This window comes from Eubalaena glacialis, chromosome 1 (genome assembly GCF_028564815.1).
Source record: "Eubalaena glacialis isolate mEubGla1 chromosome 1, mEubGla1.1.hap2.+ XY, whole genome shotgun sequence".
Taxonomy (NCBI): Eukaryota; Metazoa; Chordata; class Mammalia; order Artiodactyla; family Balaenidae; genus Eubalaena; species Eubalaena glacialis.
The window spans coordinates 196,140,189-196,166,008 of record NC_083716.1 but is presented as its reverse complement, the minus strand read 5'-3'; the positions used below and the strand labels follow the sequence as shown (position 1 = coordinate 196,166,008).

The 25,820-nt window shown below is 40.2% G+C and overlaps 1 protein-coding gene across 2 annotated transcripts in view; it reads left to right on the top strand.

Annotated features, from left to right (window-relative positions):
- Positions 1-9,378: 9,378 nt before the first annotated feature.
- Positions 9,379-25,820, top strand: part of HIBCH (3-hydroxyisobutyryl-CoA hydrolase) — a 97,908-nt gene continuing 81,466 nt past the window's right edge. For both annotated transcript variants that reach the window (XM_061203331.1, XM_061203337.1), the window contains exons 1-2: positions 9,379-9,555; positions 17,416-17,458. In XM_061203331.1, the coding sequence (XP_061059314.1) occupies positions 9,521-9,555; positions 17,416-17,458 (78 nt within the window). In that variant the 5' untranslated portion in view covers positions 9,379-9,520. The remainder of the gene's footprint in view (positions 9,556-17,415; positions 17,459-25,820) is intronic.

Below are 25,820 nucleotides of genomic sequence, written 5' to 3'. Positions count from 1 at the left end.
CCCTCTGTCTCAAGGGAATTAAAAGCTGGAATCTGAGAGCAAAAAGTTCAGGGAAGGGACTCTGGATTGCCTTCCCCTCTGCTTCATCTGAACACTTTTTTAGTAAACTGCCCAGCCCAGCCCCTACTGATTAGGTGTACAATTCTCTGCCATTCAGTACAAAGTTTTTCCTCTGGAACAAGCATGTTATCAATGAGTCATTTCCTCCAATTGTTAGACTTTCCTGAATATTTTCTTGTTTACTTTAGCCATCCATGGAAGACACTAAAATCAACTTATGTTGGAGACTCCCTGATACTCTTTAGTTTGTAAAACAATTTCCTGCATATTTTGTTATCTTGAGTATTTATATCCTCATTGCTTATTCCTTTTGTGTATTTTGCTTTGGAATACATTTTTTTTTTTTTAAACTTTGGGTTTATTTATTTATTTATGGCTGTGTTGGGTCTTCGTTTCTGTGCGAGGGCTTTCTCCAGTTGTGGCAAGCGGGGGCCATTCTTCATCGCGGTGCGCGGGCCTCTCACCATCGCGGCCTCTCCTGTTGCGGAGCACAGGCTCCAGACGTGCAGGCTCAGTAATTGTGGCTCACGGGCCCAGTCGCTCCGCAGCATGTGGGATCCTCCCAGACCAGGGCTCGAACCCGTGCCCCCTGCATCGGCAGGCAGACTCTCAACCACTGCGCCACCAGGGGAGCCCTCTTTGGAATACATTTGCCTAGCTTTTTTTAGAACTGTTAATTTTGTAATCTATCTTTTGGATATTACATGGTAAGTGTGCATGTGACACTAATTTCATAGGGAAAAGTGCATTAAAATTCTTTAAACTTCTTAGGCATTCAAAAATAGAACTTTAAGAAGCTTGTTTAAAACATCTAACATGCAGAATCAAATTCTTTTCCAAAACCACACCCTCCATACCTCATGTTACCAAATTATTCTGGTAAAAACTTAAGCCAGGGCTTCCCTGGTGACGCAGTGGTTAGAAATCGCCTGCCAATGCAGGGGACACGGGTTCGAGCCCTGGTCGGGGAAGATCCCACATGCTGCGGAGCAACTAAGCCCGTGCACCACAACTACTGAGCCTGCGCTCGAGAGCCCACGTGCCACAACTACTGAAGCCTGCGTGCCTAGAGTCCGTGCTCTGCAACAAGAGAAGCCACCACAATGAGAAACCCGCACACCGCAACGAAGAGTAGCCCCTGCTCGCCACAACTAGAGAAAGCCCACGCACAGCAACAAAGATCCAATGCAGCCAAAAATAAATAAATAAAATAAATTTATAAAAAAAAAACAAAACTTAAGCCAACAAGAGACTGGAAAGGCAAGAGGAGACAAGAAGTAGATCTCTCATATGCAAATTATACTGTGTTTTTATTTTGTTAAGTAACTTCCTTCTATGATACATAAAGTTCATCATTATTTAGGTAATATTAGGAGACAAATATATTTTGCCAATGGGGTTGTACTATTACTCCTAACACCTCACAACTTAAAAATAATTTTAGCTTTCATAATGTCTTCACAGATATTGAACTTTTGATCCTAAATGCTTTTCACAAGTTTTTTCTTATAGAATGTACTGACACTGAAATGTTTACTGAAATGTTTGCTTATTGTGATTAATTTTGAGTTTCCACAAATGAAATGTTATAAATGGGAAGAAAACATTGGAAAATTAGAAAGAACATGTACTTGTCTCCTGTTTTTGTTGTTGTTGTTCACATAGTTCTTTTTTTTTTTAACACTTTAAAAAAAATACATATTTATTTATTTATTTTGGCCGCGCCGGGTCTTTGTTGTGGCATGCGGACTTCTTAATTTCAGCATGCTTGCAGGATCTAGTTCCCTGACCATGGATCGAACCCGGGTCCCCTGCATTGGGAGTGCGGAGTCTTACCTACTGGACCACCAGGGAAGTCCCAGTTCTTTTCGTCATAGATATTTTTCCTCCCCTTTTTTCACAAGAAAAGTTAAATATATTACCTGACATATGCAGTTAAATTTTATCTTGGAAATAGCAACAAATGTGGTTCAGCTGATGCTTCTGTGAGGCCCAATGAGTTAAATGAAAGTTGCAGACTATTGCTTGACACCAAGATGAGGAAAAGGACGCTAATTCCCAGTCACCATGCACTTCTCCACTGCCATTTCTGGTCTCCTGCCCACCATCCCTTTAGATAGTCTTATCTCCTGGGTGATTACGGAGGTTTTGTCCTCAATATACTCCAGGGTCTAGGAGGAGATGAGTGTACAGCAGCAGCTGTCTCTCATTTGTTTTTGTTGAAGTCACAACTTAAAACTTGAAAAAAAGCAATCTTTGATGTTACCATTTACCATAAATTTTTCATCAGCTGCAAATTATTTCCTACCTCATCCCTAGATCTTAAAAACACGTATGAAACATTGTTGTCTTGCCTTGCACTGTCTTTTCTTTTTAAGTGAGTATTTTGCTCCTAAATATAGGCAGAAATTTTACAAATTTTGATTGATCGTACCACTAATAACATAGGATGTGTTGTTTTGGTTTTTTAATTTAGGATTTGGAGGCAAGGGTCTCAAAGGAGGGTTTCTGAGCATTGCAGCTGCACAGAACACAGATATTCACAATTTTCTCTTTCCTTACCCTCTATCTTTATCTTCCATTGGGAAAGTGAATATAGCATTAAGAATAGTAGCAAGCCTCACCAACCAAACACCAGACAATACAAAAGTGACTCTGAAAGGACTCAAAGTCTTCCCATATGAGTGGAAAAGCATACTATTTCAACAGTCATTTGATTTTATTTCTCCTCCTCCAACGAAATACCAAATATTAAGAAATCCAATGTTCATAAGAGGGAAGTATATGAATACTTTAAGGCAAATTTTAATCTACTTACATATTATTATTGCTGTGTATAGATACATACAATTCTAGGGAATTGTAGGGAAACCTAGAAGAGTTTAAAGGCTATAATTATTACAAAAGATTTTCCTGATTACATAGGTCCCGGTTGGACTTGCTAACATCACAGTATTTGTAACTCTACTTACCAAACTTGGTAGGGCAGGTCAATTTACTCATTTACTCACTGGGGGACGTTTTAGTGGTAATTTAAAATATTTATTGCTAAACTGAGCTCCTCAAGACTGTATCGATATAATATCCATATTTTAAAATAATGAAGATAATTTGACATTGCATATTAGAAATATGCGAATTATTAGAAATATGCAAATAGACATTTGTACTATTATTATGTACCAAGGTTTACGTTTTTTGAAAATACAGAGCTTTATAATATCAGTGTTATATCTTATGTTGTGTATGTAAGAGTTATGCATGTATTTTAATTTTAATTATTAAGGACACAGTTTTACATGCAAAATCAAGCAATGTATGAAAGTTTTTTTGTAAGAAATCTGTTTTGGAGGCACTACCTTATGGAAAAACGTAAGCCTTTCAATCTTCTTTGATGTGATACATTCATCACCTGGTGGCAACTTACTAGAAACCCAGTACATGTAGTAAAGAAAAAACTCATCCCAAAAGTATTTTGGGAATTACCTATAAAGAGAAATGTGGTAGGTTTTGTGTAATTTTTTTTTAATAAATTTATTTATTTTATTTATTTATTTTTGGCTGCATTGGGTCTTCGTTGCTGTGCGCGGGCTTTCTCTAGTTGCGCCAAGCGGGGGCTACTCTTTGTTGTGGTGCGTGGGCTTCTCATTGCGGTGGCTTCTCTTGTTGTGGAGCACAGGCTCCAGGTGCACAGGCTTCAGTAGTTGTGGCACGCGGGCTCAGTTGTTGTGGCGTGTGGGCTTAGTTGCTCCGCAGCATGTGGGATCTTCCCTGACCAGGGATCGAACCTGTGTCCCCTGCATTGGCAGGCAATTCTTAACCACTGCGCCACCAGGGAAGCCCTGTAATATTTTTTGTGTCCTTAAAAATCACTTTTATTTTTGTTACAAAACAATTATTTACTCTCAAGAGAAACAATAGAAAATATAAATAATAATAGAGAAGTAATGAGTCTCCCCTATTTCCACCACTAGCCAAGGATAACTGCTGCTAACATTTTGGGTATATATTCTTGTAGAATGTTTCTATGCATACACATACACATTTTTTTCTAACAGAAACCAGTTTTGTTTTTGAAATTTCCTATTTTATTAATGCTCCTATCTTTATCAGCTGTTCTTTGAATCAGTACACTGGGCATGGATACTGGTTGATGATCTGAGAGATAACCCATCATTGCCTGCCAAACCCACCTAATCTTGGAACTCATAAACATCCCCAGTATCCAAATAGATGGTTAAACCCCAGGGCCTCATGATCCAAGGTGACCCATTTATAGCTCAAAAAAGTTAAACCAGGTTAATCAGATTGTTATGCTGAGTTCAGAAAATGAGAAACAGATTGGCCAGTTAGTAAGTTTGACAAAAGCAAAATGAATAAGTAAATAAATAATGATTTAAAAGCGATATTGTGAGATGCTGTCACGAAGTAGAGTTGGGCTCAAACAAACCAAGACAAGTCAAAACCTCTTAAAAGTCAAGTTAGTATGAAGGTGTAGAAAAGATATAGGAAAGGATGTGGGGAGCCAGACAAACTGGCCATGTTTCAAAGTGATACTGATAGAATTCAAATCTGATTTTGTCATGTTTCTGCTTAAATACCCGTAAGGTAGCTTCATAGACCCTTTGCGATCTGATACCATCCTGTCACTCCTTGCCACTATCAGAATGCTGGAGTCATGTTTTGTTTCATCTGTGCAGAGTTTTCCTATATCTAAAACAGTCAGTTCTTCTGAGTAGCTTTCTCTGATTCTTAGACTATGACAGGTGGTCCTGCTCTGTGCTTCCATAGCACCATGTAACCTCCAAGGCTGCAGGGCCCAACACCTAACATAGCACCGGGATCATAATAGGCCTTCAGTGACGATATAAAGCACCAAGAGAGAAGCAGACATTCCACAAGTCTGTGTGAGATTCCATGTGACCAAAGAAAGGGCACCCAGATGTGGCTCATATGTAATCAATATTTAAAAAAAAATTTTTTTTTTAAAGTACTGGTTCAGTTGTTAAATTTAAATTAAAAATAATTCAGTTCCTCAGTTGTACTAGACACATTTGAAGTGCTCAATAGTCACTTGTGTCTGATGTTGAACAACATAGCTATAGACAACTGTGAGAGTTTTTAGCAGCTAAATAAGAAGTCAAAAGTGGCATCCTAGGAAGATTTGTTATCAGTAAAATGCAGAGTGAATTGAAGGATGTGATGGTTGAGAGAGAAGAGGGAAGTTATATCTGGAATGAATTACATGTGGGTACTAGAATGGTAGCACTGGGGTGTTAAGAGGAGTGGGCAAATCTGAGAGATGTTTCAGAGAAATAATTGGCATGCCTCGATGACTGATTGGCAAGGAGAGAAGAAAAAACTATTCAAGAGTGGTAGCCAGGGACTTCCCTGGTGGCACAGTGGTTGAGAATCCGTGTGCCAATGCAGGGGACACAGGTTCAATCCCTGGTCTGGGAAGATCCCACATGCTGTGGAGCAACAAAGCCCGTGTGCGACAGCTACTGAGTCTGCACTCTAGAGCCCACGAGCTACAACTACTGAGCCCGCGTGTCCTAGAGCCTGTGCTCTGCAAAAAGAGAAGCCACCGCAATAAACACGCGCACCGCAACGAAGAGTAGCCCCCACTTGACGCAACTAGAGAAAGCCTGTGTGCAGCAACGAAGACCCAATGCAGCCAAAAAAAAAAAAAAAAGAGTGGTAGCCAGCCTCCAAACCACCCTCAATGATCCTTGCCTCCTAGTATTCACACCCTGGTGGGTGTAGTCCCCTCCCACACTGTACTGGGGTAGTATGTGTGACCTATAGAATAAGGCAGTAGTGATGGTACATCACTTCCAAGATTAAGTTATAAGAGATATGGTGGCTTCTGTCTTGGTGGTTCTCTCTTTTGGATCACTTACTCTGGAAGAAGCCAGCTGCTATATTGTGAGCAGCCCTGTGGAGAGGCCCCTATGGCGAGGGACTGAAGGCTGCCAACAAGCTTGTCAGTGAGTTTGGAAGTGGGTCCTTCTGCCCCAGTTGAGCATTCAGATGACCGCCGTCCCAGCCAACACCTTGACTGCAACCTCAGCAAAGACTCTAAGCCAGAACCACCAAGCTAAGCCTCTCTCTGATTCCTGAGTCTCAGAATCAGAGAGATAAGAAATGTTTGTTGTTTTAAGCTGCTAAACTTTGGGGTAATTTGTAACAGCAATTGATAATTATTGCATCAAACTTTAATAAAAAGATAACCCAATTTAAAAATGAGCAAGAGATTTGAACAGCCACTTTACAAAAGAAGATAATAAGTATATGAAAAAGTGCTCAATATCATTAGATACAAGGGAAATGTAAATGAAAACCACAATGAGTAATACTATACACACACCAGCAGGATAAAATTAAAAAGACTGACAGCACAAAATGTTGATGAGGTTGTGGAGCACCACAATTCTTTTTTTTAAATTGAGATATAATTCACATATCATACAATTTACCAATTTAAAGTATGTAATTCAGTGGCTTTTAGTATAGTGCAACCATCACAATATATTTTAGAATATTTTTATTACACCAAAAAGACACCCACATGACTTAGCTGTCACCCTCCAGTTGTCCCACCACTCCTACCAAGACCTAGGCAGCCACTAGTCTACTTTCTGTCTCTATACATTTGCTTATTCTAGACACTCATATTAATGGAATCATACAAAATGTGGTCGATTGTGACTGGCTTCTTTTCACTTTGCAGTGTTTTCAAAGTTCATCCATGTGGTAGCTTGTATCAGCAGTTCATTTCTTTTAATTGTCAAATAATATTTTATTGTGTGGATATATCACTTTAAAAAATCCACCAGTTAGACATATGGGTCAACTTTTTAGTGATTATGAATAATGCTCCTATAAAGATTTGTGTGGATTATGTTTTCATTTCTCTTGGATGTATATCCAGGAGAGGAATTGCTAGGTCTCATGGTAACTCTCTGTTTAACCATTTGAGGGACTGTCAGACTTTTTTCCTGAAATGGTCATGGCATTTTACATTCCTACCAGCATTGTATTCAGGATTCCAAATTCTCCACCAACACCTGTTATTTTCTGCCTTTTTGATAGCCATCCTGGTAGGTGCGAAGTCATATCTTATCTTGGTCTTGATTTGCACTTCCCTGATGGCCAAGCATGTTGAGCACCTTATCATATGATTATTGATCATTTGTACATCTTCTTTGGAGAACTGTCATTTTTTTTTCATAAATTTATTTATTTATTTTTGGCTGTGTTGGGCCTTTGTTGCTGCACGTGGGCTTTCTCTAGTTGTGGCGAGTGGGGGCTACTCTTCGTTGCAGTGCACGGGCTTCTTATTGCGGTGGCTTCTCTTGTTGCGGAGCACAGGCTCTAGGCGCGCGGGCTTCAGTAGTTGTGGCGCAGGGGCTTAGTTGCTCTGCAGCATGTGGGATCTTCCCAGACCAGGGATTGAACCCGTGTCCCCTGCATTGGCAGGCAGATTCTTACCCAATGCGCCACCAGGGAAGTCCCAGGAGAACTGTCTTTTCAATCAATCGTCCATCTAAAAAATAGGGCTATTTGTCATTTTTTATTATTGAGTTGTAATAGTTCTTTACATATTGTAGATACAGGCTCTTTATCAAATATATCATTTGCAAATTTGTTTCCCATTCTGTGGATTGTCTGCAACTAGAATTCTTAGTCCAAAATAATACAAACACTTTTGAGAAAGGTCCTGGGTTACATAATTTGCCCAAATTCACTAAACTATTCGCTAAACTAGCACACTAAACTAGTGTGCTAAAGGCAGGTCAGGACCGACATAATTTATGGGGCTTAGTGAAAAATGAAAATGCAGAGTCCCTTGTTCAAAAATTATTAAAAGCAGAGCATTAAACCAAAGGCAGATTCCTTCTAAGCATGGGGCCTTGTGAGACACAGGTTACACACACATGAAGCTAGGGGGACAGGGAATATTTGAATCTTGGGCTTGCAGGAAAGCCCTTGGTCTTTCCAGTAAACCATGCTGATGATTGTTCATTTTTTGTGCACGCTGAATGAGGGTGATGTCAAACAGCAATTTCCCACAGCAGGTTAAAAACTGAATTGTAGGTCAGGAGTTCTTTCTGTGATGCCTGTTTGCCCTCTGTTCAATGGGTATTTGGTAATTATATTTGACTAGGTAGAAAGGTAATTTTTGACCAAAGGCTTGACAGTATATTCTCAGATGTCAACTTGCTAAGACTAACTCCTTTAAATTCCCTCTCTGAAATTCTTCCCTGAATTCCTCCTTCCTGATAAATGTGTCAGTGGTTCAGTGGTGATGAAATGTTTGCTGCTGGACATCTGGGTGTATCTGGACGCAGAGGAACATTCTTCTGTATCTACATAATAGTTGATACTAGTGGTTGAGTCAAATTTTAGTTTCATTCAAGAGTAGGCTACTTTCTAGATGCAATTTTATGCTTTTGCTGATAACAGTAACTTTTAGTTTAGTTGAAGACATATCACCTCTTAAGGAGACAGTTCTTGTCTGTGATTAAGGAAGATTGGGGAACTATAACTTTTCCAAAAAACCGGAAATATCTCAATCCTAATATGAAAGAAATTCTGCTATGTTAGGCTAGGAATAAATGACAGTAAATGTCCTCCTCTTATCACGTGTATTTCATCTGCTTGATTCTCAGAATAGAATACTAATCTTAGGGACTTCCCTGGCGGTCCAGTGGTTCGATCCCTGGTTGGGGGACTAAGATCCCGCAAGCCGCACAGCACAGCCAAAAAAAAAAAAAAAAGAATACTAAGTTTACTTTTTAAATGTTTTTTGGCCGCGCCGTAGGGCATGAGGGACCTTAGTTCCTCAACCAGGGATGCAACCCCTGCCCCTTGCAGTGGAAGAGCGGAGTCTTAACCACTGGACCGCCAGGGAAGTCCCAAGTTTACATTTTTAGTTTTAAAAAATCTTAAGATTCCAGAAAAGTCTTTCCTGTCAGTCTCTGCTAGTCAAACTAAGCTGGCTAGGTCACTTGGGTTTTTCCCAGGAGAGCCCCTAGCGAGCAAACTCTTCCCTCCGGTTCAGCCCGCCTCTGCTCTCTGACCGCTCCTTCAGCCCTACCCCGCCTCGCCTCGCCCACCGCCTGCACCCAGGCCCCGCCCCTCCCCAGCCCCGCCCTCGCCCCAGGCCCCGCCCTCGCCCCAGGCCACTCCCCCTCCCCAGGCCCCGCCCCTCCCCAGACCGCGCCCCTTCCCACCTCCCATCTCCCTCAACCATTTCCTCAGTCGGTGGTTCTCGCCCCGCCCCTCAGCGCCGCGCCGCGGTGAAGTCCTGCCCTAGGCCTCTCTGGCCCTCTGGAGGACTTGCCTTCTGTGTCCGGCGGCGCCGGGCGGCGGTGGGCGGGTCTGACGTGCGGCGTGAAGAGCCAAGCGAGTGAGCTGCTTGGTCCGGGCTGTTTTAGGCTCCAGTGTTTTGGTGATGGGGCTGCGGGAGATGTGGAGACTCATGTCGAGGTGAGTGAGCGAGCGGCCTAGGGCAGGCTCATCGGCTGCGCTCGCCCAGGTGGAAGAGGTCGGGGGGGTGGGGACTGCCTGGCCTTGACGTTTCGAGTCGCCCTTGGAGGCGCAGCTCTCAGACCCGAGTCCCGACCCGCCTGGATCACCCTCAGCCCTCCTCTGGGTCTCGCTGTCACTCCTTCTAGCACCTTCTTTGCAGCATCACCTTCGTTTTCTGCCTCTCTGGCTCTTAATGCAGCCTTGACCCCCGTTTCTTTCCTTTTTCAAAGTTGAGTAAGTTTGGGGGACACGCAGGGTTTCAACTTGGGGGAATTTTGTGGCATGTTTTGTGCTAACAAACGCTCGTGCTTTGCCAGCTGTATCTGTGCTTGTGGTGTGATTGTTGTTCAGCTCTGTCGCGTAGTTCCAGCGTTAGTGCAGCTGTCTGGAACTTCGAGGCGAGTGTTGCGGCCGCACAGCTTGGCTTGGGGGAGTATGTGTGCAAACGTGTTGAACTTTTGAAAGTGCTACTCAATGCAGCTTGAGGTCAGCTGAGGAAATCTGGTAGCAATCACTGTAGGAAGTTAGGCTGCAGGTCTTGAGGCCTACCGCCTGCCCCCATGCATTACCAGGTATCAGTTCAGGCTGCTTGAAGGGAGAACCGGCTAATTTCCTCGACAGCTGAAATTCCTGGGGGTTTTTAGTCTTGGATTTTGCTTTAGGGCAAAGGGATGGGAGTGGTTTTTTGATTTAAGAATAGTTTCAGCTTTAGGGCAATGTGTCTAGTTGTTTTAACCTTGTATCCATGCACCTGGTATTCAGTATTTGAAGAAAAATCGAAGAGTTGCTTTCCTTCTTCGTTTTTTTCTTTTTTTTTTTAAAATACCTTGAAATTAGTTGTCTCTGTGCCTCTAACCAGCTCACAGAGGAACTTGGCAGATATAAAGAAAATCGGTACATATAATCACTGCTGCTGCTTTTTTGAAGCTGTGAGCAAATACCGAATTAATTGAGAAACACATTGGGAAGACATGTTTGTTAACAAAATTAACTGACTTGGGAAAGAATCTGTCATTCCCAGAGTTCAGATTGGCTCTGTTGCATGCCCAGTTGCAAGGTGCAGACTGATTAGGCGAGTCCTGGACTGGTTTGGGGGCTTTGATCAGAGATGCCTTTTCCAGGGCCAGCCCTGGAGTGGGTATTACCCTGGCAAAGCAGAGACCTGAGGCCAGTATCATCCAGTTTTAACAGCCTAATTACAAATGTACTAAGGAATACGGTGCCACAGTTTTCTGAGAGGAACTAGGGTCCCTGTGCTGTGGTTGGCATTGTTGGGCAGTCCTTGAACCCTGGCTTCCCTTGGCTTTTCTGGCACTGTCTTGCTTTCCTACTACCACTCTCCACTACTTATCTTGCCCTAGTGCCAATACAGCCCTTGGAATTTTTTGTTATTGTTGTAGTTCCCCAGTAAAGTACCTCTCTCTGAAGATAGCTCTCAAATTTGTATGTCTAACCTTGATTTATCCTGAGCTCTAGTACTAGTCACAACCACCTGAATGTCTCTTTTGCACCTCAAATATACATTTGCACATAAGTGCAACCCTTATTCCTCCTCTGCACTTTCAACTTCGTGGCACTATCTATTCTTCTGGATTCCTAAAGTTATCTAAGTTCTCCCACGCTCCCAATCCTTATCTCTTCCAGCTGATTCGAATTTGAGCAATCCTCTCATTTATCACTTGTTGTTTTTGCAGAAACTTGATTAATGGACTTATCTCTTCCCAATTTGAATAGGTTCTGCACATGACTGCCAGATTAATCTTGCTGAAGTTTACTTCAGTGCCTTCCATTCCTCTGCTCAGAAGCTCTTAGAGGTGTCCTCCTACCTATGGAATTAAATAAAAAGTTCCCAGCCTGGGTTTCAAAGATTAGGCCCCAGTTTAGTTCATGAATTCAACAATACTTACTGTCCTGTTACAGCTCCTGGGAGATAGTGTTCTAGGCACTTCTTTTATCCTGTAGCCAACCTGGACTACTTGTTCTTTTTTTTTTTTTTTTTAAAGATTTTTTAGATGTAGACCATTTTTAAAGTCTTTATTGAATTTGTTACAATATTGCTTCTGTTTTATGTTTTGATTTTTTGGCCGTGAGACATGTGGGATCTTAGCTCCCCGACCAGGGATCCCAAGGATCGAACCCACACCCCCTGCATTGGAAGGCGAATTCTTAACCACTGGACCACCAGGGAAGTCCCTAGACTACTTGTTCTTATTGTTTCTTACTTCAGGTCATTGAAGTCCAAGGAGATCAGATGAGAAACAAATATTTAAACAAAAGTAATACCTAGTTATCAAGTCTGATAAGTGTCTTAAAGGAAAAGAGAGCCAGGTTTAGAAAGGAAGAGGGGCTCAGGGAGCCTCTTCAAAGAGACTGATCTTTAAGCTGTTAATAGTGCTTATTCCCTTCTTCATCTCCTCTGTGTTGTGCTGAACTATATTGTTTTGGTTTGCTTCTTGGGCTGCCTGTCTTCTCTTTCTTTTACTTCTGTGTAGTTGTTTCTGAAGGCTCAGTATTTGATTCTCTGTTATTTTTATTATTATTATTTTTTAGTCGAAGAGTCACAAACCCAAACGCAGGTGCCCGGAAGGAATGGTGCCGGCTAGGTGGCAGCAGTGGGGATTAGTGGGGAACTAGTGAGCAATAGAGAGCGCTCTCTCTCTAAAGGCAGCTTTTCAGCCTGGGTGTTGTTGCCATGCCGTAGAGTGTAGATCCAGGGTTTCCAGTTTGTCTGGAAAAGCTGGAAAGCTGCGTTTGTAAGTGAAATCCCTTGATCTTAAAGTGTTTGTCATTTTAAAACACTGCTAACCAAACAACACATTTGTAGGCTCAAGCAGCCTTCAGGCCATAGTTTTCCACTGTAGCTTTCTCACTTATTACTCATAGAGAGCTTAGAGGTTCTTAGGCCTCAGTGATTGTCTGTACATGTGACTTCCTGACATGTCTTTAGTTCTAACTTTTCTTTCAAACTCCAGTCTTTCTTCTCCACTCACTGGTGAATATTTCTACTTAGGTCATTACAACCTCAAATTCAAAATGGAATTCATATTTCATCCTACAAACCAGCTAGTTTCCTTCCCAAGCTTTTCAGTACCTATTTCTCCTAGCTCTCCTGGCATGAAATCTTGTAGTCATTTTTGGCATAATTCTTTTTCTTTTCCATTGAGTTTTTACTTCATAATAACTCAGTAAATCATTGCCTTGTTTCCACAGCTGGTGTTCATCAGTTCATGCCTGAGTTACTCGGCCTTGATTTTCTGTTCTGTTCACATTCTACCATGCCTAGTTCTGCTGTAATAATCTTCATTAAGTACTATTTTTTATTATATCGTCATCTTAAACAGTTTCATGAAAAGTTAATTTTGTAAGCCCGTGTGTGCTTTATTGGATAATCAAAAATCTTCTAAACGATAAGGTTCTCATCCTTCTAAGACAGTTGTTTTTAACTTTAGCACGTATGAGGATCACCTGGAGGGTTTGTTAAAAATAGATTTATGAGCCTTACCCCACAGTGTCTGATTCAGTAGGTGTGGGATGGGGCCAAGCATTTGCATTTCTAACACGTTCCCAGGTAAACTCATTGTGTAGGTCCAGGAACCACGCTTTCAGAACAACTGCTGCTAGCAGCCAAGTTGACCATCACTTGAAGGAAATAAACCTGATAAAGTGAATTAGTAAATTAGCAGTAGCTGGGATGTGCATGTCTCTTCCCTTCCACCAGATGGCAGTTTGGGAGTCAAAAGGAAGGAAAGAGACCATAAATTCAGAATTACTTGGGAGACTCTGAACATGCAAATATATTTTTGAGATATGAGTTAGTACCAGATTTTAAATAATAGCTGAGTATAAATCGGAACATATAGAAGTAATATGATTGTATAGAATCTGGCAGGGAACTTAGTTGTACTTAGGTTTGTTTTCTATTTTGCTTTATAGTAACTGGTCCAGAGATTTTTTTTGACCTGTAAATGCCATACACAGTGGGTCAAACTTGCGTTTGGTAGGTTTACATTAACTTTCTTTGAGTGAAATAAAATTCCATCTTATAAATAAAACTGGGACTTGAAGCCAGGCCTTGTGTTTCTCTTTGTTGATTCTTTATGCTGCAGGTAGTACTTAAACTGTTACATAAAACCTGCCAATCTGGCAGCATCCTCATTAGCCTTGAACTGGCATTTAGGTATTGGCCATTAAGGAATTCAAAAAGTTATTCTGTATCTAAAGAAATCAGTGCTTAAATTTTTTGATACTTAATTTTTCTTTTTGGAAGTTTTTTGGGTTAAGTTGAAAAAATTTTTAGAAGTGGTGCTTTAGGGTAAGTATAGTTCAGATTTTAAAAGTCTATATAAAATCTCTATTTTAAAAATACCCCTAAATAAGGATCTGTCACTTCAGGTTAATTTTTTTTTTTGTTTTGAAGTGGACCATTTTTAAAGTCTTTATTGAATTTGTTCCAATATTGCTTCTGTTTTATGTTTTGGTTTTTTGGCTGAGAATCATGTGGGGTCTTAGCTCCCTGACCAGGGATTGAACCCACACCCGCTGCTTTGGAAGGCGAAGTCTTAACCACTGGACCACCAGGGAAGCCCCCCAGGTTAATTTTTATAAAGTATTGATTTTAATGACAACTTGTCTGAACTTTGGAATCTTTTGGGGAGCTTCAAACAAGATACCTATGTCTGTGTCCCATCTCCAGAGTTTGATAATTGGTCTTGGATGTGACTGGGGCTTTGGAATGTTTACAGTAGTCCCCAAGTGATTCTACTGTGCAGACTAGTTGTGGAATTACTGGCTTAGGATAAGAATATTTTAGTTGTCAATGGGGGAAACTAGGAGAGAGTTTTGCACTATTTTTGCAACTTTTCTGTAATCTAAAATTAATTCCAAATTAAAAATTTCTTTTAAAAGATAAAAAAAACAAAAAAGAATATTTTAGTTGTGGTAAGGCAAATTCAGAATACGCTAGTCCAGGAATGTGAAGTGTGACTGACTTAAATTAGTGATTTTCCTCTTTTTTTGTAGTAATATTCAATTTGAATGTAATAGAAAATGAAAATAACACAAATTCTGAAAAGTAAGTTAGATTACAAATATTTTTATGAATTCAGTCAACTAGAATGTGGTTACAAGTGGTAACAATGGTCATATTGCCCTTTTTCTTAATGTCTCAGCTAAACTTTTGCCCTTCAAATAATCTCAAGGTATCCTTGAAAAATTAATAAAATTAATAAATTGGCAATTTATCAGGTCCATCAGATAGTATCTGTGTCTTTGCATATGCACAGCTCCCATCAGGCTGCTGCTGCTACTGATCTCAGCTTTGACCTCTCTCCGTATATCTTAAATCTCACTTCTTGTATCCCAGTACAAGTTTCCCCTGCTATCCGAAAGTAGAGCATTTCTGTGAAACCTCGCATAAGCTGAAATGGTGTAAAGTGAAGAAGCAGTTATCTTATAACACATCTTGCTAATGGATGTACAAAACAAATTGAGATAAAGCACAGAGGCTCCCACAGTTCAAGTCTTTGGTCACTTGGTGCTGAGATGTCGAGTGCAGTTCCTGCGGAAGGAGCTCAGTGGTGTCACTCTCACTGCTCGGGGTGCATGCTGCCTCTGTAACATCTTGCTTCAAAACAAACACTGAACGCTATTTTTGCTCTTCACCTGTTTTCATAAAAGTGATAATCCTCTTTGGATTTCTTTGGATTAGTGAAAACAGGTGCTAAGGTAGGTCTTTGGAAAAAGCAAAGTGGTGTAAAGCGAACTTTCGAAAAGCAGGAGATGCCTGTATCTTCCTAATTATGGTATTTTTATATGCATCTCTCTCACTAAACTTTGAGTTTCTCAAAGGCAAGAACGATGACTTTTGGGGAACTTTTTAAAAGACCCAAAGCTTAAAGATACAATTTGATGGATTTTCACGAACATACTCATTTCAGTGGCACCTGGATCAAGAAACAAGATAGTACCAGCATCCAGAAGCCCTCTTTATGCCCTCTCCAGTCACTACCCTCCCCCATGTTGCTTTTACTTTTACTTTAATTATAAAGTATCAACACACAAAGTACTTAAATGTACTATTCTGAAGTCTATAGCAAACTTTTATATATGTGAACAGTCCTGTTACCATCATGGTAGAGACAACTTCCAACACTCCATGTTTCCTCATGCCCCTTCCCAGTTTCCCCCACCCTCCACCATTCTTACTTCTGTTATTATTGATCACTTTTGCTAAGCTGTATCTTAAGATTTGTGTTCCTAGCCTAGCAAACACTTTTAAAATAACAGACTTAGAGTTGTCTTGTATTTGTTTTGTAGCCAGTTTTCTTTTCGTAACTTCTGTCATGACTATTTTTCTATGTCATAACTATTATTTAAATATTTTTAAATACATATTTTTCTTGACTATGTAATGGTTTTGTATAGATGACAGTTTTAAAAATATTACTATATTGTTAGATACTTTGTTTCCAGTTTTTTCCTTATGTAAATAATTGTTGCAGACATCTTTGTAAATCAAACTTTGATCGTGTCTGAGGTTTCCTTAATACAAATGCCTGTGAAATTACTAGGCCTAAGGGTATGATCATTTTAAAGGTTGTGGGTCCATATTTCCAGCTTGCCTACTGGAAAGGCAATACCAGTTTATATGTCTCACAGCTGTGTCTGAGAATGCCTATTGCATCCTTATCAAACTTTTTTTAAATTAGCAGTTTTCTTTAACTTTTTTAATTTTTATTTTTTTAAAATAAATTTATTTATTTTATTTTTGGTTGCGTTGGGTCTTCGTTGCTGCGCGTGGGCTTTCTCTAGTTGCGGTGAGCTGGGGCTACTCTTTGTTGCGGTGCGCGGGCTCCTCATTGCGGTGGCTTCTCTTGTTGTGCAGCACGGGCTCTAGGTGCACAGGCTTCAGTAGTTGTGGCACGTGGGTTCTAGAGGGCAGGCTCAGTAGTTGTGGCGCACGGGCTTAGTTGCTCCGCGGCATGTGAGATCTTCCCGGACCAGGGCTTGAACCCATGTCCCCTGCATTGGCAGGCGGATTCTTAACCACTGTGCCACCAGGGAAGCCCTTAACTTTTTTTAAAAAAGCAGTTTTAGGTTTACAGAAAAAATTAGCAGAAAATTTTGGCAAATGTATAATGACAAGTCTCTACCATTACAACCGTACAGACTAGTTTCACTGCCCTAAACATCCCATGTGCTCCACTTGTTCTTTCCTTCTTCCTCCCCTAAACCTGTGATATCCACTGATGTTTTTACTGTCTCCATAGTTTTCGGAATGTTCTATGGTTGGAATCATACAGTATATAGCCTTTCACATTGACTGCTTTTGCTTAGCAGTGTGCATTTAAGGTTTCTCTCTCTTTTTTTTTTTTGTGGAAAGATAGCTTATTTCTTTTTATTGCTGAGTAATATTTCATTGTATAGATATACCACAGTTTGTTTATCCATTTAGCTATTGAAGGACCTCTTGGTTACTTCCACATTTTGGCTATTATGAATAAAGCTACCATAAACATTCACGTGTAGGTGGACATAAGTTTTCAACTCCTTTGGGTAAATACCAAGGAGTGCAATTGCTGGGTCATATGGTAAAAGAGTATGTTTAGTTTTGTAAGAAACTGCCAAATTTTCTTTCTAAGTGGCTGTACCATTTTGTGTTCCTACCACAATGAATGAGAATTAAACTTTTTTAAAAAATACTTTTTGTTTTAATAACTTTTCAAAGAAGCTAAAGCAAACAAAAGGGAATGTAGTATTTATACATTGAAACATGACTACCCACATTACTGTGTTCATTGTATTCTACATTTGTTTCAGGTTTAATTCATCCAAAAGGACTAATATCATACTACAGCATTTGGTAAGTTTGGACTTTGTTGTTTTTCTGGCATTATTAGATTATAATGTGCAATTTAAAATGTTGTTTTTAGGGAAGTATAGAAATACTGGCAGATTTCATTGATCTTGGTACACTTTGGTTTCCAATTTTATAGTGTCAAAACTTGACTCATATAACTTGTTGGAGGTTGCATAAGGTTATGGATAAGAGGATGGATCTTCAAGTCAGAATGCCTGGGTTTAAATAATGGGTCCGCTACTTAATCTTGGGCAGATTACTTGGTCTCTTTCAGCCCCCTTTTTTGATATATAAAAAATGAGGATAATAGTATCCATCTTAGAGTGCTTATGAATAATAAATAATTCATTAAAAAATCTAGCATAGTGCTTGGCATATAATAATCATTTTATACATGTTAGCTACTATTGTACTATTAGTACCATTCCAAAGCTTAGATGGTATTAGTTTTTCACACTGCAAGGAAGAAATGACTTTTACTCATTTTTATATATCTTTGCTATAGACTGAATGTGTCCCCCTGAAATTCATATGTTGAAATCTAATTGCCAGTGTGTTGATATTTGGAGGTGGGGCCTTTAAAAGGTGATTAGGTCAGGAAGGCAGAGCTCTCATGAGTGGGATCAGTGCCTTTATAAAAGAGACACCAGAGAGATCCCTCACCTTTTCTGCCTTCTGAGGGAGGATGCAGCGAGTAGACAGCCATCTATGAACAACTTCAGTAAAGTCAGAGCAAAATATTAACATAAAGTCTAAAATTTTTCATTCCTATGGTCAGAAAAATTGTATTTTACCCATAAATGGTAATAATGTCACGGCATAAGTCTCTCTGTGTCTCTTCTTACATATTTTAGGATTCAAGTCTACAGTACTAAAAATTTATAAGCCCATTTACCTGCATCTCTTACTCCCTGGACAAATTTCTGAGACAGTAGACTTAAAGTCTGATACCGAGATGTGAATGTGGTCCCTAAAGGATTAGAACAATGGCCTGGATATCATTATAGAATCATGTTATTGTACGATAATTCAGAAATTTCTTGGTTCAGCATTTCTCAACAGTGTTTCTGTTAAATGCTTTCAATGAAAGAGTTGTATAGTCAAAAAAAAGACACCCTCATGCAGCCTGACAAGTACCTTGCATGTAAAAATGACAAGTCACTCTGATATAGCACTTATGGTATTATGCCAGGTGCTATTCTGAGTACTTGATATGTATTAGCTCAGTTGATTCTCATAGTCTTACGGAGCAGATACTACAGATCCTTTATCTGCAATTCTGAAACCTCAAAATCATAAGTTTGTGTTTGGTTTGGGGTTAGTTTGTGGTAAATGCATTTGGTGGCAAAATATGATCTGAACATACTTTTGAAACTCTTTTTGTCCATATCCTAACTAGTGTTAATACTCATGGTTTGGTGCAGAAGTAGTAAAGCATTTGGGTACAGTGTACTGAACCAGACTCCACTTAGGATGTTTTATATACTATATAATATGTACTGTGTTACCTTTCCAAAATCTAAAAAATTTTCTGAATTCTGGAATGCATCTGGACCCAAGGGGTTTGGGTAAAGGGATTATGGTCTTATCTCTATTTAATGGATCAGAATTTAAGGGACAGAGGAGCTAAGTAGTATGCCCCAGTGTCACACATCTGGTAAACAGGAGGTGGGATTTGAATCCAGGTTATCTGGCTCCATAGACTACCTACTGCACTCTACAGCCTGTGGCAGAGTGAACACTAAGTAACTATTGCATAGTGTTTCTCAGTTCAGCCTACACGGAGATGGGCATGTGAAAACTGGAATATCTTACCCTTATTTATTTTAGTCAGCTGATATACATGGGAGCTGAGGAATTTTCTGGAAAAAGAACTTAGAACAATGTTATTGTTCACATTTAGATTCATATTTAGATATGCACACAAGTGGAATAGAAAGACATGACAATCTAGACCCCATGGGGCTGTGTGACCTGGGGCATAAACCACATTGAAGAAAGGAAGGTAAACTGGACTCTCATCGGGGCCTGAAGACTGAATGGTTCTAGCTCCCAATGTTGGCTTTTACATGTGCTTCAGAGATCGAGAAGCTGTATCCCAAGAATTCCTTCTGTGACCCTTCTAAGAGAGCTAATAGAGCAAGAGCCTTTTTTACTTCATAGCGGAGTGATGGAAATATGCCATTGATGGCGGAACTGTAGGCAGCGTTATGAGAAATGGATAGGACTGACTTGTGATAATAGTGTGACATTCCTTGTGACCCTCCAAAGATATTAGATGGACCTGAACCTGGAAAGGAGGCAAAGGTTCTGCATTTCTGCAGATAGTTTGTCAAGCTAATGCAAGTTAGTAGGACCTATTAATGAGGTCTCCTTTATATTAATAGGCTGATTTGGACATATTTTTACAACAAAAATATTCATAGAAAAAATTTTTTTTCTTTTTCCATAATGTTTAAAACTCTTACACAGCATTTAATTTAATATGCAGAAGCTCATTTTTTCCACATAATTTTGACCTGGACATGGAGAAGACTTTTTTCCATCAGAAAGTAGTTCTTTTCATTAGGAAGGTATACTGGTTGGACTGCATGAACTGAAACTGCACATGTCATTTCATGACAGCAATCATGTTCATATTCTGTATGTGCAGATGATCTAGAATCAGTATCAACCAATTTATAATCTATGCCTTTTGAACAGACATACATTAAGTGCTTGCTTTGTATATGCAAAGAACTTGACTGATGTCGACTTTGTAACCAGTGAAAGCTTACTGGAGGGCAATCATTTATTTGATCTGGGCCTTGAAGCATGATTAGGGTTTCAATAGGTAGAGATGGGAAGTAGTGAGAGTTCATATAGTAACACTAAATGTGATTCTATTATCTCCATTTTATAAACACAGAAGTTGAGGCTCTGAGACTAGCTTGTCTGAGGGTGTATAGTAGTGAGTGGCAAAACTAATGTTTGAGTCCATCTGACTCCAAAATATGTTTTCTTTCTATTATGCAATATGTTTATTCCTGTGGCAAGAGCTGTGAGATAGGAGAATGGAGGTTACACTCGGCTTTCTGAGTCTCCATTGTAAGGAGTGCTGTGCAATGGTGGGTCTGGAGAGTTTACCTGGGATCAGATGTGGAGAGACTTGAAGGCCATGTCAAGTAAAGTTGGATGTTTTTGAAATTAATGGCGAGTTATGGAACATTTTTGAATGGGATTATTAACAAGATTAGAATTGGGCTTTAGCAAAATTTCTCTGAACGCAGTGTGAAGGATAGACCATCTGGCAAAAATTCTGGAAATCTGCCGAAAAGGAAAATTATAATAATGCCGTATGGCTAGGGCAATGAGAGTAGAAAGTAATGGATAGAATCATTTTAGAACTAGTTTCTCTGGTATTTGGTAACTACCTCAAGTTGTTGGCAGAGAGGGGAGGAGAACAGTTAGGAATCAACACCAACATTTTGTGCTTGGTTGACTGAGAAAATGGTGATACCTTTACCTGATACAGGGAACAGAGGAGGAGAGACAGATTTGTTGGAGAGAAATTTCTTGGTAAATTTGGTTTTTAACAAGTTGAGTTTGGGGTGCCACGTAGGTACTCCTGTAATGGTAACAGGCATTTGGAATAAGGGCATGGGCCTCTGGAAAAGTAAAGGTACAGATGCAGGTTTGAGCCAGCTGTCTAGAGGTAATAATTGAAGATGGGAAGTAGATGATATCACAGAAGGTGAGAGCTAGAGCACAGCTAAGGACAGTTTGAGAGATTCTCTATAAACTATTTCCATATGGAGGAATTTACTGACCCAGTTTGAAGTCAGGAAGGATTGAGTGAAGCTTGAGTAATCAGCGTTTATTAAATGTTTTTTGATTCTATGAATCATACTTGTATTGTGCTTTGGTGTCATATTTATGTTACAATAATTTAAATTTAATGGCATTCTTTAATATTGGCTGGAAATGGATGACATGTCAAAATAAATCATATTCTGCAAAAGGTAGGATATTTCCCTGGGTATGTCTTTCAGTTGCAACTTAGTTCAGTGGCAGTGAATGTTACATATAGTGAAAGGTATGTGCTTGAGATTGGGATTTGGGTATCCACAGTGTGAAGCTTATTTTAGGCTTGTGTTACAGCAAGACTGCATCAGTAGAGTGAAGGATTATTCATTCAGCTTATTAAACATTTTTTGGATACCTGCTATGTGTCAGGCACTTGATTTTCTTCAAAGGAAAGGCTCATTTCTCTCAATGTTTGTGAAGTCTCTGACAGTGTTTTCCAAAATGTAACCTGAAAAATACAAGTCCCGAGAGATAGCTGTTCCATGAAAAATAAAAAGTTCTTTAATCAAGTGAGAACCATGCTGCTCATTGTATTTTAAAAGTTTACCTTGCGTATTTGCCTATTAAAGACTGAAAAGTCTTATAGGAATTAAACTTCATATTGGTTTAAGTTTTTCCCAAGCTTATTTGACCATGGGCCATTTTCTCCTTCAACATAGCTGCAATAAACATCTCTTTGCACACTTTAGGAAATGTTGCTACTATGGATTTTGCCAGAATAGTTCCATGTTCCAGCAGAGTGGATATTCTAAGTTATTTTATTTATTTTAAAAATTTATTTATTTATTTATTTATTTATGGCTGTGTTGGGTCTTCATTGCTGCGCACGGGCTTTCTCTAGTTGCGGTGAGCGGGGGCTACTCTTCGTTGCAGTGCGTGGGCTTCTCATTGCGGTGGCTTCTCCTGTTGCGGAGCACGGGCCCTAGAACGTGCGGGCTTCAGTAGTTGTGGCTCGTGGGCTCAGTAGTTGTGGCTCATGGGGTCTAGAGGGCAGGCTCAGTAGTTGTGGCGCACGGGCTTAGTTGCTCTGTGGCATGTGGGATCTTCCCGGATCAGGGCTCGAACCCGTGTCCCCTGCATTGGCAGGCGGATTCTTAACCACTGCGCCACCAGGGAAGTCCTCTAAGTTATTTTTGTCTCAGGGATATTATTTTGGCAGACTTCATGCATTCAGTTCAGCACAGGGCTGTGTGTTGATGGTGTCCATGCATTTTAGCAAGTTTCCTTCACATATATCCATTGAATGGATGTTCTCCTTACCCCTTCTATCCCACCCCCCCACCCCCAAATTTGGGTTGTATGAGAAGTTCATTTCTGACTCTAGTCTCTGTAATCTTTCCTAATATGAGAAATTTCTCTTCATAGAAGCCTTTTCTAGGTTTTAACTAGAAGTTAATGATATTTTTGGAAAAGAGATTTTTTTCTGCAGAATTAATTAGCGTATACATAAATGACACTAATACTGCAGACTTCATCTTTTTCCCTTCTGCTCTTTTGCGTGAATGTTTTTGATTAATGCACCAATAGTTGTTTTCAGGTTTTAAGAAGGCCATGAACTTTTCAGGTGGGGGAAAAAAGATCCTTTTGTTCGTTAATTTTACCATTCTAGTGGCTTTTTTTTTTTTTTTCTGGCCGTGCTGGGCGGCATGAGGGATCCTAGTTCCCCACCAGGGATGGAACCCACGCCCCTTGCAGTGGAAGCGCAGTGTCTTAACCACTGGACCGCTGGGGTAGTCCCTCTAGTGGCTTTTTTTTTTTTTTTTAATTTTATTTATTTTATTTATTTATTTTTGGCTGTGTTGTGTCTTTGTTGCTGCGCGCGGGCTTTCTCTAGTTGCGGCGACTGGGGGCTACTCTTCGTTGTGGTGCGCGGGCTTCTCATTGCGGTGGCTCCTCTGGTTGCCAAGCACAGGCTCTAGGCGCGCGGGCTTCAGTAATTGCAGCACGCGGGCTTCAGTAGTTGAAGCACGCGGGCTCAGTAGTTGTGGCTCGCGGGCTCTAGAGTGCAGGCTCAGTAGTTGTGGCGCACGGGCTTAGTTGCTCCGCGGCATGTGGGATCTTCCTGGACCAGGGCTTGAACCCATGTCCCCTGCATTGGCAGGTGGATTCTTAACCACTGTGCCACCAGGGAAGTCCCCCTCTAGTGGCTTTTAACAGAAGATTCTGTAATATTCTTTGCTCAAAGTCTGACCCTCTGTAAATGTCCTGCAAAAATACTTCACCTAAGTTCTGGAAAGTCGATGCTTAAAGATATTCCTGCATCCATTGTAATAGCAAAAATTGTAAATTACCCAGTGCTAATCAGTAGGGGACTGATTAAATTGATATCTAAGAATGAACAGCTGTTAAAAATAAGTGGTAGCATGAATGTGCAATCGGCAAAATCCGTACTAGGAAATTAAACCAGGTTAAAAGGCCTGGTTTCTTTCAACAAATTGTGAAGAAAAGAAAGGAATAGAGGCAGAACCTGTAGATTTTAAAAGACTTGAAATATATATCTACTTTAAAAAAAATGGATAGATGATGCTTATGGATGTACACTTTGTGTTTATCATAAAAACCAAGACAGTTGTTACTTTTGAAGGGAGGGTGAGGGCTATGATTGGAACGGGGCAAGTGGAGGGCTTTTGGTCTGGCTAGACAACGTTGGGTCTGGGATAGGATTTTACCCCAATAACAAGTTAGTAGTTAGCTTGTTACTATTCCATGGATGCTGGCAAAAGATAGGCAACTCTTGAGTTAGAGACAAAGGACGTCGTTATTAGTGACCCAATTAGCAGCATTGAGCTTCAGGTTTATATTGGTTCCCTTGCTCCCCAAGTCCCACAGGGGTGACAGAAGGCCCAAATGAATGCGTTCATATGCAGTGGGTTGCATTACAGGACAGCAATACTGAATTTGGGGAACCTGCCGCTTTGTAACACACTGTAAGCAAGCCTGCTCTCTGTCCCGGAGGGAGACTACATTTTCTTCAAAGTTTCTCACGGCAAATACAGTCCTGAAAAATGACCCAGGTGAAGAGCATTCAGGCCCTTGGATCCATGAAATACACAGCAGTAAAGTGCAGGGAAGCCTCAGGACCCATGGTAGATGATTTCTCCCTACAGCCAGTCAGCTCATTGCAGATGTAATTAAAGATGAGGTCTACTGAAGTAGGAATTACTGGGGTAATTCAATATAATTTATCCTTATATAAAGGGAAAATTTGGAGACATATATACACGGAGAATGCCATGTGAATATTGGAGTTATGATGCAACAAGCCAAGGAATTATCAGAAGCTAGGAGAGAGGCCTGGAACAGAACCCTCCCCTAGCGCCTTCATAGAGAGTGTGGTCCTGCTGACACCTTGATCTCAGACTTCTAGCCTCCAGAACTGAGACAATAACTTTCTGTTTAAGCCTAAACGTAGTTTGTGGTACTTTGTTATGATAGCCCTAGCAAAGGAATACAGTTATCATGTTACATTTGTCAAAATTAAGAACATTGCTATATTAGTATTAACTTTATACTTTTTGGATTTCACCAGTTTTTCCATCAATTTTCTGTTCCAGAATCCAATCCAGGATACCACATGGCATTTCTTTGTCACGTCCTCTTAGTTTCTTCTGGTGTGTGACAGTTTATCAGTCTTTCCTTATTTTTCATGACCTTGGCAGTTTGGAGGAACACTGGCCAAGTAGCCTGTAGAATAGCCTCTAATCTGGGCTTGTGTCTGGTTGTTGTTGTTGTTGTTCTGTGTTTTCTTTTTTCTTTTCTTTTTTTGATGACTAGCCTGCAGTTAAAAGGTTTCTGGAGAGAATATCACAAAGGAAAAGCCCCTTCTCATCACATATCAGGGAGTATCTGTGGGTTTTGACATATGCCTTAGGGAGTACATGACATCCTCATGACACAGGTGGTGAGGCTGACCTTTATCATGTGGTTAAGGTGGTGTTTGTCCGGTTTCTCCTCTCTCTAAAGTTAGCATTTTTCCCTTTTCTACTCTGTTCTTTGGAAGCATGTCAGTAAGTTCAGCCCACAGTCAGACGGTGAGGGGGCTAAGCTTCACCTCCTGGAAGGGGGATTTCTACATAAATTATTTGGAATTCTTCTGTGGGTAAGATCATCTCATCTCCCCCATTGATTTATTCAGTTATATATATCAGTGTGGACTCATGGATATTTATTTTATTCTTTGGGTTATAATCTAACAGCACATTATTTATTCTGTTACTCACATTGTTCCAACTTTGGCCATTAGGAGTTCCTTCATTTTGGCTTCTTGTGTCCCTTTGATATGACCTTTTCCTTTTAATTTTCAATTTTTTAAAAACACCTCCCTACTTTCTGATACTGGAAGATGTTCTCTGGCTCTGGAATCAGCCATTTCTCCAAGGAGCTCTGGTTGCCTTTATTGGAAAATTGCATTTAGAAATCAAGATCTGAGTCTGGGAATGCCGCTTGCTACTGGGGTGTCAGGGTTTTTTCTTGGGGATAGAGCTAGAGTAATGTATATATCTATAGTAGAATACATATG